This window comes from Monodon monoceros, unplaced genomic scaffold (assembly GCF_005190385.1).
Source record: "Monodon monoceros isolate NGI ecotype Baffin Bay Population unplaced genomic scaffold, NGI_Narwhal_1 Super_Scaffold_16, whole genome shotgun sequence".
In the NCBI taxonomy this organism is placed as follows: Eukaryota; Metazoa; Chordata; class Mammalia; order Artiodactyla; family Monodontidae; genus Monodon; species Monodon monoceros.
This window is the reverse complement of record NW_021703772.1, coordinates 70,287,801-70,300,479: the sequence shown is the minus strand read 5'-3', so window position 1 is coordinate 70,300,479 and position 12,679 is coordinate 70,287,801. Positions and strand designations below refer to the sequence as shown.

Genomic DNA, 12,679 nt, shown 5'->3' with positions numbered 1-12,679 from the left:
TTTTAAGTATATACCTCACAGTGGAATTGTGGGGTCACATTGTGGGCTAATTCTATGTTTAACTTTTTTTTTTTTTTTTTTTTTTTTTTGCGGTACGCGAGCCTCTCACTGTTGTGGCCTCTTCCGTTGCAGAGCACAGGCTCCGGATGCGCAGGCTCAGCGGCCATGGCTCACGGGCCCAGCTGCTCCACAGCATGTGGGATTTTCCCAGACCGGGGCACGAACCCATGTCCCCTGCATCGGCAGGCGGACTCTCAACCACTGCGCCACCAGGGAAGCCCTATGTTTAACTTTTTAAGTAACTGCCAAATTGTTTTCCACAATGACTGAACCATTTTACATTCCCACCAGCAATGCATGAAAGTTCCAGTTTCTCCACATTCTTGCCAACACTTGTAATTTTCTGGGTTTTTTGTTTTGTTTTTTTTTTGTTTTTTGTTTTTGGCTACGTTGGGTCTTCGTTGCTATGTGCAGGCTTTTCTCTAGTTGTGGCAAGCAGGGGCTACTCTTCGTTGCGGTGCACAGGCTTCTCATTGTGGTGGCTTCTATTGCTACGGAGCACAGGCTCTAGGCGTGTGGGCTTCAGTAGTTGCAGCATGCGGGCTCAGCAGTTGCAGCACACAGGCTCAGTAGTTGTGGCAGGTGGGCCCTAGAGCATGCAGGCTTTAGTAGTTGCAATGCATGGGCTCAGTAGTTGTGGCTCGCAGGTTGTAGAGCGCAAGCTCAGTAGTTGTGGCGCACAGGCTTAGTTGCTCCACAGCATGTGGGATCTTCCCAGACCAAGGATCAAACCCACGTTCCCTGCATTGGCAGGCAGATTCTTAACCAGGTAAGTCCCCTTTCTGTTTTTTAAGTTATTATTATTATAGTCATCCTAATGGATGTTACATGATACCTCATTGCGGTTTTGATTTGCATTACCCTAATGACTAATGATGTCAAACATCCTTTCATGTGCTTTTTGGCCATCTGTATAGTCTCCTTGGAAAAATGTCTTCAAGTCCTTTACCCATTTTTTAATTGAGTTGTCCTTCTGTTGTTAGGCTAATATAATAAAAGAGTTCTTTATATATTCTGGATACATGACTCTTATGAAATACATAATTTGCAAACATTTTCTCCCATTCTACAGATTGCCTTTTGATAATGTCTTTCAATGCACAAAAGTTTATTTTCAAAAATTTTTAGAGTCCAATTTATTTTTTTCTTGATTGTATTTTTTTGTTTATGATTTTGGTATCATACCTAAGAATCCATTGCCAAATTCAAGGTCACAATGATTTACGTCTTTTCTAAGTTGTATAGTTTTAGCTCTTGTATTTAGATTACTTTTTCACTTTGAGTTAGTTTTTGTATATAATGTGAGATAGGGGTCCAGTTTTGTTATTTTCATTATGGATATCAGTTGCTCCAACATCATTTGTTGAAAAGACTATTCTTTCTCCATTAAATGGTCTTTGTACTCTGCTCAAAATCAATTGGCCATAGATGTAAGGGTTTATTTCTGGACTCTCAGTTCTATTCCTGTGGTCTATATGTCTATCTTTATGCTCTTAGCACACTGTTTTGATTACTGTAGCCTTGTAATGAGTTTTGAAATGGGGAAGTGTGAGTCCTCCAACTCTTTTAATTTTTTCAATATTCCTTGGTTATTTAGGGCTCCTTGCAATTCTACATGAAACTGAAGATTGGCTTTTTCATTTCTGAAAAAAGTCATTGGAATTTTGATACAGATTACATTAAATCTGTAGATCATTTGGGGAGTATTGCCATTTTAACAATTTTAACTCTTCCAATTCATGAACACAGAATGTCTTCCCATTTATATAGGTCTTCTTTCATTTTTTTCAGGAATATTTTGTAGTTTTCAGTGTACAAGGCATTTGCCTCTTTGGTTAAATTTATTCCTAGATATTTTATTCTTTTGGATGCTATTATAAATTAAGTTGTCTCCTTAATTTTCTTTTTGAATTGTTCATTGATAACATATTGAAACCAACTGATTTCTGAGTGTTGATCTTGTATCCTGCAACTTTGCTAAATTCATTTATTAGCTCTGGTAGCTTTCCTGTGGATTGTTTGGGATTTTCTACATGTAGGATAATGTCATTTGCAGATATAGTTTTACTTCTTCCTTTTTAATTTAGATGCCTTTTCTTTTTCTTGTTTAATTGCTCTTGCTAGAACTACCATGACAATGTTGAATAGCAGTAGTGAAAAAAAGCACCCTTGTCTTGTTCCTGATCTTAGGGACAAATCTTTCAGTCTTTCACCATTGAGTATGATGTTAGCTGTGGGTTTTTCATAAATTCAGAATGTCTTAATTTCTCCTTCATTTTTGAAGAATGGTTTTGCCAGATATAGAATTCTTGGTTGGCACCTATTTCTTTTTTTTTTCCCAGCATTTTAAATATGTCATCCCACTGCCTTCTGGCCTCCATGATTCCAAAGTGAAATTGGCTGTTAATCTTACAGAGAATCCCTTGTAAATAAAGAGTTGCTTCTCTCTCGCTGCTTTCAAGATTCTCTCATTGTATTTGGCTTTCAACAGTTTGATTATAATGTGTCTCAGTGTGAATCTGAGTTTAGCCTACTTGAGTTCACTGAACTTCTTGAATGTACAAATTCAGTCTTTCATCAAATTGGGAAGTTTTCAACCATTATTTCTTTAAATATATTTTCTGCTCCTTTTCTCTCACCTCTCCTTCAGAACTTCCATAATGCATATTTTGGCTTACAAGATGATGTTTCATAGGCCCCTTAGGCTCTATGCACTTTTCTTTATTCTTTTTCCCTTTCTGTTCCTCTATCTAGATAGTTTCAATTGTCTTATCATCACATTCACTGACGTCTTCTGCCTGCTCAAATCTGTTGCCCCTCTAGTGAATTTTTCATTTCACTTATTGTACTATTCAGCTCCAGAGTTTCTATTTGGTTCCTTTTTACAATTTCTATCTCTTTATTGATAATGTCGTCTTGTTCATACATCATTTTCTGATTTCCTTTGGTTTTTTGGTCCACAGTTTCCTTTGGCTTTTTGGGCATATGTAAGACAATTGATTTAAAGTAAGAGATTTTTCTAGTAAGTACAATCTCTACACTTCCTTAGGGTGAACTTTTAAAGACATTTTAAATGATAATTTTGACTACTTACTTAAATTAAAAATCAACTGCATGTAGAACGACCTACTTAAGTTACAGATATTATCTATACAACATGGGTTTGAACTGCATGGGTCCACTAATACGTGGATTCTTTTCAATAAACATGTACTACACGATCTGCAGTTGGTTGAATCTGCAGTTACAGAACCATGGATATGGAGGGCTGACTGTAACATTATATGTGGATTTTCAACTGCATACGGGGGTTGGTGCCCCAACCCTCTCATTGTTCAAATGTCAACTGTATTAGCTAATATTTATTGAGTTCCTCCTATAATCCAGGTCCTGTTCATATATTATCTCACTGTACACATACACATACACACACAACTTTTTTTTTTTTTTCTTTTGTGGTACACGGGCCTCTCACTGTTGTGGCCTCTCCCGTTGCGAAGCACAGGCCCCGGACGCGCAGGCCCACCGGCCATGGCTCACAGGCCCAGCCGCTCTGCGGCATGTGGGACCCTCCCAGACCGGGGCACAAACCCGTGTCCCCTGCACCGGCAGGCGGGCTCTCAACCACTGCGCCAACAGGGAAGCCCCACACACAACTTTTGAGACCAGTATTATTATAATCTATACTTGACATGAGAAGAAACTGAAGCTCGAGGTTGGTCATATGGTTAGTAAATGGCAATACCAACATATGACTGGGGCAATTTTAATGAGAACTCTCATTTATAGCCTGCTTGCATTAGCCTATGTCAGCTTGAGTTTGCCTTTGTGAGGGCAATGATCATCTAGGCCTCAGACTGTGTTACAAGTTTCTTTAATATTAGTTGTAATAGCCATCCTAACTTCAGAAACACCCAAATATGTGTCTTGGAATTTCAAGTGTGAGGCATGTCATAAAGGGGAAAGGACAGGGTGAAATAGGAGCCCATAGTTCTAACCTGGAAGAGAAGTCAAGTGGGGCCCTGCTTTGGATCAGACCATTCAGCTGAGGCCTTAATAGACCAAGCAAAATGTGAGGCAAACATGTTCTAGTATGAGGAAAACACACTAGCAAACACCTGAAAAAGACAGAACACGGAGCATTTGAGGTGTTGAAAGAAGCCAGAAGAAGAGGCAGGATATGAATCTAGAGAAGTAAGAAGAAACCTCATACTATGTTTAGAGTTTGGATTTTATTCTAAGGTTAATAGAAAGTGACTTTGGGTGCTAAAGGAACATAATAAAATTTAGAATTTGACAAGAGAAGAAGTTAGGAGAATAGTTAGGAGATTGTGTGGTAAATACGAATTTGATGATGGCCTGAACAAGGGGTGTCTATAATAGAGTCAGAGTGTGACAGTGAGGACAGAGTTGACAATGAGGACAGAGTAAATGCATGCAAAAACAATGTTGCAGAGGAGTGCTCACAAGAGTTACCTTATTGGATGAGTTTTACATCTTCATTACATGAGCAATGCTTTCCTTTCTTTCTCCTCTATTGGGGAGCATGAAAAAATGGGGAATTCTATGGTGGTCCAATGGTTAGGACTCTCGCTCTCACTGCCAAGGGCCAGGGTTCAGTCCCTGGTGGGGGAACTAAGATCCCACAAGCCATGAGGTGCGGCCAAAAACATAAACATAAACAATAAGCATATAATTTTTAATGGCTTTATTGGAGTATAATTGCTTTTAATTCTACTTGTAGTTATTTACCTTTATATTTTTTAAAAAATCTAAAATAATATATGTTCAATTATAATATCATTGTTAGAATGAGAGCCTATCATTTCCTTGTTTTCACATATAGAAGATAAGAAAATGAGTAAATTAGAACTTTCTCCTTCCTGCTACCTCTCTTCTACCCACTTGAGTTTTTGTTGCTATAATCTGGAAGTTTAGAACAAATTATTACTAAACTATTTATTTATACTTGGACCTTATATCTTAAAGATTACTTTTAATATTCTCATTATATTTGCAACAAGTTTTTACCTAATCCAATATTTAAATTATTTCAAATATTTACAGATATTTCTTTTATATCAGAATTTCACCTTTCTTAGTTTTTGCACTTTGATTCCCTTCTGACTAACTGAAGTGTATGTCCAGTTATTTCAGGACATAGGTGAAATATCTCTGAACTATAAGGTATCTAAGAATGTCTTAGTTTTCCTTTCCTATGAAAATGATAATTCGAGTGGGTATAGACTTTGTAAGTCAAATCTTTCTCAGGCTGCTGTACGTGTTATTCTATTCAGCTTCTGAAGTTTAACGTTGAAGTTAAGTCTATTTTTCATTTTTTTTCTTCCTTTGAAAATAGTTTCATTTTTTAATCTGTATTCTTATTGAATTTTTTCCATATTTTATATTCAGAAAGCTTTCTCTCACCCCCTGATGACTAGACTAAGGCCTCTCCAATGTGTTTTTTTTTTTTTTTCCAATGTGTTTTTTGAGTACCCTATTCTTACCCTTATTGTTATGGTGTAATACCACACTGTATAGCAATTGCCTGTTTCTTGTATGTATATCATCCACAATAGACGCTAAGTTCTTTTAAGGTAGAACTGTGACTTGGTAATCTTTGTAGCCCTAACTTTTAGCATATAGCAAGCACTCACAAAATAGTTCCTGAATAAATGAATGGATACATAATTTAACATTACAATTTTTATCAGGATAGGTAAAAATGTTGGGCTCTTTTCATTAATACATTTCAAAACTCACTGAGTTCTTTTCATCTCTGATTGTCTTATATCAAAGTATTACTTCGGATATATTCTGATATATCTTTAGTTGCTACTTCTGTTCCATTTACTCGGATCTCTTTTTCAGAAGTTGGAGCACTATCTTTCCACTATTACATTTAATATCTATTTCTCCTTTCCATTCACATTTTGAGAGAGTTTTTCAAGCTTTTTCTCTAATCATTGATTTAACATTCTGCAGTATGGATTTCATTTTTTATTATGTTCAAATAATATTTGAATTTTGATGTTGCATGTTCTGTGTCCTTACAACCTTAACTTACCCAACTTTGTTTTTACTTCTCCCTTCTTATCTTAGCTCAATATCATGTCTTAGATTTCAACTCTTGTATCACAGAAAATACAAATTGGATTCTTTCCACTTACTTATGCTTCTGGCAAACCATTTTCTAGAGTGCTCATTTTCTTAGGATTTGGGGGGACTTTGCTCTTCTTCCTTTATGCAGCACAGTCTTTTCAAAGGGATGCTTTATCTTGTATTATACTCATTAATACAAGTATATTATATCTTGTATTAAACTCATTCCAAGGTTTGTGTAGCTCTTACTAACCAGATGTGTGGATTTTATTTGGTTCTTCTCATTATCTTCCTGATTTCTACTAGTTCCTCAGCACAGATCTTGAGCTGGGAGACATAAAGACATGCATAGTTCACAGCTAACTTTTGGATCTAAAGCTAACATTTACCAACTTTGTCACTATGAATACTGGCCTGAGGCAGAGATCCCTCACCCTTATTGCCTAGTTGTTTTACTATGAAGAAGAGAATTCCTGGTTAATCAGGAAAAAATCATTGGTCTTTTCCTTGATAGGAGCCATGTATGAAAAACTAAACTCCCAGAGAGTCAAACACACAGCTTTGTCTGCCCAGGCCCTTCCATTATTTGCTTCACATATCCTTAGATACAGAGTATCACATCTGTCCACTCCCATTGGGATCATGTTGGTATACTCCAAACCAGAGCTCAAAAATATCAATAGATAATAAAAAAACGTACTAATGGGGGACAATGGGGCAACAAGTTGTAAAATAGTACTTGAAGGTAGCACATAGTAGTGGGGTTACTGTCCAATTCACTAGTAGGTGACATGAGGCAGATAGCTTTCTTACTATCCTTCAGGGTCACAGGTTTGCTCACCTTCAAACCACAAAGTTCATGTCCATTTCAGCCCTACAGTTCTTGCAAGTGGTGGAAAATCTTGTCAAATTCTGTCAGTAGGATGCTTATCAGCAGGGTTATAGCAACTCTGGAAGACTCAAGCCCAAGGTAGCAAGGCTTGGCAAGTGAGTGAGCACCTATTTCAGCCAAGTGCCCTGTACAGGGCACAGCCTCTCAGCCATATGCGCTGGGTCTGGTCATCAATCCTGCCTTTTGATGCTATTATGAGTTCTCATATTTTTCTGATTTTCCATTAGGCATTTAATTCAGAGACTCTGAGACAAAAACAGCTAGTCCAGATGTCATCCTAAATCAGAAGTCAACCAGATTCTATTAATAGTGATATTTCACATCAAAGATTTGACTAAGACCATTGATGCATACCTGGCATTCCAAGTTAGTTGTAGTAAGTGTTTATACTGGCAGCTTTCCTTGTTTCTAGATTTATATTCAGAACTCTCAATAAAATATTAAGCAGTTTTGAAAACAGGTCCTGAAATAGTTTTAATAAAGCTGCAGTTCTCATTTTCATTCCACCCTACCCTCCAGTACTACTTGTTAACCTGAGGTATATAATAATATAAGGAAAATTAGAGTGAAATTATGTCATTTTTAAAGAATTATTCCTCAAATGAATATCCCAACTCAATTCCTAACCTTAATAAAACATATTGTATGTCATTTCTAAAAAATTCATCATCATTATAAAAAAAGGAAAATGTTTGACACTGTTTTAGCACAAACTCATCCACTTACCCCAGCATTTATGCATGTTTCAGACATTGGAGCAGTATGCAGCCACTTCTCTTTATGACTACAACATCATGGGAGTGGAAAGAGATAAAAATATATAGTTAAGAAATGTGTGTTTAATTTTTTCTTTCCTTATTTAAAGTGTTTAGCACTTTCATATTTCAAAATGCTCATGAATTCAGTTTTAGATTCTGAGTGTATTATTAAATTCTACTATTTAAATTAGAAATAGTCAAAGTAGCTCCTTCAATTTGCTCAAAAGCAGTGCTGGATAAGTTAGACTTTGTTAAAATTAAATTTTTCTGCTCTGCAAAAGACACTGTAAAAAGAATGAAAAGACAAGCCACAGACTGGGAGAAAATATTTTCAAAAGATACATCTGATAAAGGACTGTTATACAAAACATAAAAAGAACTCTTAAAATTCAACAATAAGAAAACAAACAACCCAATTTTAAAATAGGCCAAATACCTTAACAGATAGTTCACAAAAGAAGATATACAGATTGCAAATAACCATGTGAATAGATGCTCCACATTATATGTCATCAGGGAAATGAAAATTAAAACACAATGATATACCACTACACTCCTACTTGAATGGTCAAAAGCCAGAACACTGACAACACCAAATGCTGATGAGGATGTGGAGCAAAAGGAACTCCCATTCATTGCTGGTGGGAATGCAAAATGGTACAGCCACTTTGGAAGGCACTTTGGCAGCTTGTTACAAAACTAAATATACTCTTGCTCTACAGCCCAACAATCACGCTCCTTGGTATTTACCCAAAGTAGTTGAAAATATGTGCACACAAAAACCTGTGCACTAATGTTTATAGCAGCTTTATTCAAATTGCCAAAAGTTGAAGCAACCAAGGTGTCCTTCAGTAGGCAAATGGATAAATAAACTGTGGTACATCCAGACAATGGAATATTATTCAGTGCTAAAAAGAAATGATCTATCAAGCCATGAAAAGGCATGGAAGAAACTCAAATGCATATTACTAAGTGAAAGAAGCCAATCTGAAAAGGCTACCTACTGTATGATTCCAACAATATGACAATCTGGAAAAGGCAAAACTATGGAGACAGTAAAAAGATCAGTGGTTGTCAGAGATTAGGGAGAGGGAGAGATGAATAGGTGGATCATAGAGGATTTTTAGGGCAATGAAATTATTCTTGTATAGTATGATACTATAATGATGGATACATGTCAGAGTGTATAGAGTATACTAGTATCCTCCAGTATACTGTAGTATAATACTATAATGATAGATACATGGCATTATGCTCCTGTCCACACCCATCAAATGTACAACACCAAGAGTGAACCCTAATGGAAACTATGGACTTTGAATGATAATAGTATGTCAATGTAGGTTCATCAATTGTGACAAACGTATCACCCTGATGGGAAGTGTTGATGATGAAACAGTCTTATGCATGTTTCAGGGTAGGGAGTATGTGGTAAATCTCTGTATCTTCCTCTCACATTTACTGTGAACTTAAAATTACTCTTAAAAATTCTTTTTTAAAATGTGCTGTACTGTCATGTTTAACTCAATTACTTATTACAAGAAAACTGTTCAACTGGTCATAATGCTATACACAAGAAGTTTCTGTTTTTTTTTAAAAAAGTTTTTAAAATTATGTTTTGGCTTTGACTTTAAAAAATAAGCCCAATATTCAAGTTAACCAAGTAGAATACACAGCAATTTGGCAAATTTTTAAATTCTTGGACTTACTGGCCTAAGGAAAGAAGTATAAACATCCATGATTCAGAAATGTAGGGAGAAACTGAGGCAGTCAGAACCCCATCCTTCTGCTCTAACAGAGAAAAGATACTATCCTAGGAGGAGCAAGATCCTGGACTCCCCTGGGAGATAGCAGCTTCTAAGTTATATGGGACAGCATGACTAGAAAAAAGGAGCTCAAGATTCCAGGGCTAGGCTTGCAACTTTCAGGATGAATAAAGATTCTTGGATGGACTGAAGACCTGTCCAGGTATGGCTTAGCCAAAACCACTAGGACAGGAGTGTTACAGGAGTGTTCTCAACTTTGGAAATTTCATCAAGTCTATGGATATAGAGCTATGTTCTAGAGCAGGCTCTGCCTGACAACAATATACAGTACTCATGGTCACTTTAATCTTTACTATGAAATCACTATTTCAGCACCCTTAGTATGCTTGTGCTTGGTGATAAAGTCTTTTTTAAACACCATTAACCATTGTCAGATATATGCAAAAATAGTGAGTTTTAAAAATGTTTAATTAAATAAATAGTAGGTCATCACCATGGAAGCTTCTGAAAGTGCTACATGCATTCACCCAGAACAGTTATGCTCCAGTCCATGTAGAGAGTCCCAGCCTTCAGTGCTCTCAGGAAGCTTCCACATGTGCTGTGGATTTGACTGCTCTTTTCCTGAAAGGAGTCCTAGGGATGACCTTGGTGGTGGGAAGGAGCCAGCATGACATGAGTGACTCCAGACAACACCTTTCATTTACAGAGCATTCTGACCTTTACCACGACTTTTGCTTACATTATGGATTGATTCTGCAACCATCCATCCAGTGATGTAGGTTATCATTGTCATTTGTCAGATTTTAGAGTATCAATGTCCATTAGGTTAAGCAACTTGCCTGAGGTAGTAGGTATTCGAGCTAAAACTTTTCTTGAGGTATCTGTCTAAACTTTCTATCTTGGAGAATATTTAAGCATGGCTAGGAAATGGAATAATGGGGAATCATAAGTCATGGGAAATGTTAACGGTCTACTTGCATGTAGCAATCATCCAACTTTTAATGAAAGGTGTTACCAGTTGGGGGAAAAAAACAAGTGTGTGTGTGTGTTTGTGTGTGTGTGTGTGTAATTTTTCTCAGAGTGTGGAGCTTAATCACCTTAATCACATTCATATAGGGATATGTTGAAAATTCGGGTTCCTGGGCTTCACCCCAGTTGCTCTGAACTCTGGGAATCTCTAGGGGTGAATCTACATCTTTAACAAGCCTCTCAGGTGATTCTTGCGTAATTCTCAGGTGATTCTCAGCTCACACACTGGGTGATGCTAGACCCTGTTATTTGTTGTTTGGCAAAAAGCTAGCCAACACACTCAGGTGACCTTTAAACTTGACATTGTATGCCTTTCCGTGGCTGTGGTTTTTCCTGCGAGGAGGGGCGGGGCTGCGCTGGGCGGGGCTTGGATGAGGGGCGAGAGTGGGCGGGGCGGGGAGGGGCGGGGCCGGAGAGGCCAGGCCTGGAGAGGTGGAGGGTGAAGGGTTAATGCTCCGCGCGCAGGCGCTGCCCTCTGAACTGGAACGGAAAACAACTTCCGGTTGGAGTCACTCCGCCGGGCGCCGGCGACCCGAGGTGTGAGAGACCGGCGCGGAAGCCGAGAACTGTGAGTAAGAAACTTCGTGAGCTAGTTGGTGTGTCCGAAGCCGTCGGGTACGGCGACAGAGAACTTGTGTGTGTGAGCGACGCTGGCCGTATGGGCGCCGCAGGGAGAGAAGCCGAGGAGCTGCAGAGACAACCAGTTCTCAGAGTGGGGAGGGACTTAGTGCGAGAGAAACCACCTGGGTTCCCATCCCCGAGCGGACCAGGGAGGGGCTTTCCGGGCCCGCGACGTCAGCGCAGCAACGACGGACCCCGCTGCGACGGCAGCAGGCGAGGGATCCTGCCCGACTCCGCGTCGGCTGCTCTCGGTGACTTGACTTCTTGGCTAGCCACCGGGGAGGCAGGGCTTGCGATATCAGGGTGAGCAGTGAACCCCGCCTGGAGGTCCCAGCCTCCTTTGAGGACGCGGGCTGCCTTGCAGAAGCTAGTACTATCGTTGTTACTCTTCCGAAAACTTCGTCGGTTCTTTCTGTTGTTTTTTCCCCAAGATTATTGCACAGTTTCGCTCTCAGCCTTCCTGTGGGGTGTTATCATAGCCTTGTCAATGAGAAGTTGGGTAACTTCCCCGAGGGTCACGGAGAGAATAGATGGCTGAGGCGGAAAGAGCAGAAGCAAACCCTGCCCCCAGTGGGAACCGGGCGTTAGGTGGAATCCCCAGCGCGGCGTAAACTGACTAGCGACGAGTTACGGGTGTCACAAGCTGTGCTTGTCATGAAGTGAAGAAAGAAGGGGGAAGACACTCAAACCAAAGAGTCTTTGTGTCTCTTATTATGCTGTAACAGGCAGAAGTAGAGCAGCCTTTGCTATGTCAAGTGTCATTTATCTCACAGATTCATTTGACAAGTTATATCTTAAGAGAGAAACGGTAGTAAAGGAAGTGAAATGACATGAAAGTGAAGGAAAATAACGTGATCTGCTTCCCTACCGCGGTTGGAATACACATTTCAAACGAGAGGTAGCAGAGAAGCAAGCTCTGTATTCTGCTGAAAAATTATTTTGCCCCTCTCATTAGGGAGGGGAGGAGAACCCTAAAGTGATAGTCATGCATAAAGCAGAAAATGTAACTCCTTCACAGCCCTCTCCCCAACCACAGGTACTCCAACGTCTTCCACATCTCTCATGTGTATGTAAACATGTTGTTTCGCTTTCTTATGAAAATGAGATTATGTATGCATAAGTTCTATTATCTGGTTTTTCAGATGAAAAATATATAGTGGAAATCTTACCACATGTAGCTCTACTTTATCTTAATGTCAGTATGGTATTCCTTTGCCTGGATGTACCATATGTAGTTAACCATTTCTTGATATTGCCTGTCTATATATTTTGCTCTTGTTCTACAAAATTATCTGTATTTCATTAGGATACAGATATATTAATCCTCTGTGAATTATATGGCAAATATTTTCAAGAACTATCAGTCTTTGGTTTAAATGCCCAGGTTTTGTATCGCTTAAGAATGCTGTCCATACTCAAAAATTATTAAAATATTTTCCTGTATTGTCTGT

The 12,679-nt window shown here is 38.7% G+C and overlaps 1 protein-coding gene across 11 annotated transcripts in view; it reads left to right on the top strand.

Moving 5' to 3' along the window:
* The window catches only part of TANK (TRAF family member associated NFKB activator), an 88,775-nt gene that overhangs the window by 4,081 nt on the left and 72,015 nt on the right, over nucleotides 1-12,679 (top strand). For 4 of the 11 annotated variants that reach the window (XR_003793809.1, XM_029224432.1, XM_029224431.1 and 1 more), the window contains exon 1: nucleotides 11,186-11,531. The exons of 4 other annotated variants lie outside the window; for them this stretch is intronic. Coding sequence is in view for 3 of the 7 variants with exons in the window: in XM_029224432.1 (XP_029080265.1) it covers nucleotides 11,266-11,531 (266 nt within the window). In the remaining 4 variants the exon portion in view is untranslated. 3 more of the 11 variants (XM_029224440.1, XM_029224435.1, XM_029224437.1) reach the window with 2 other exon arrangements.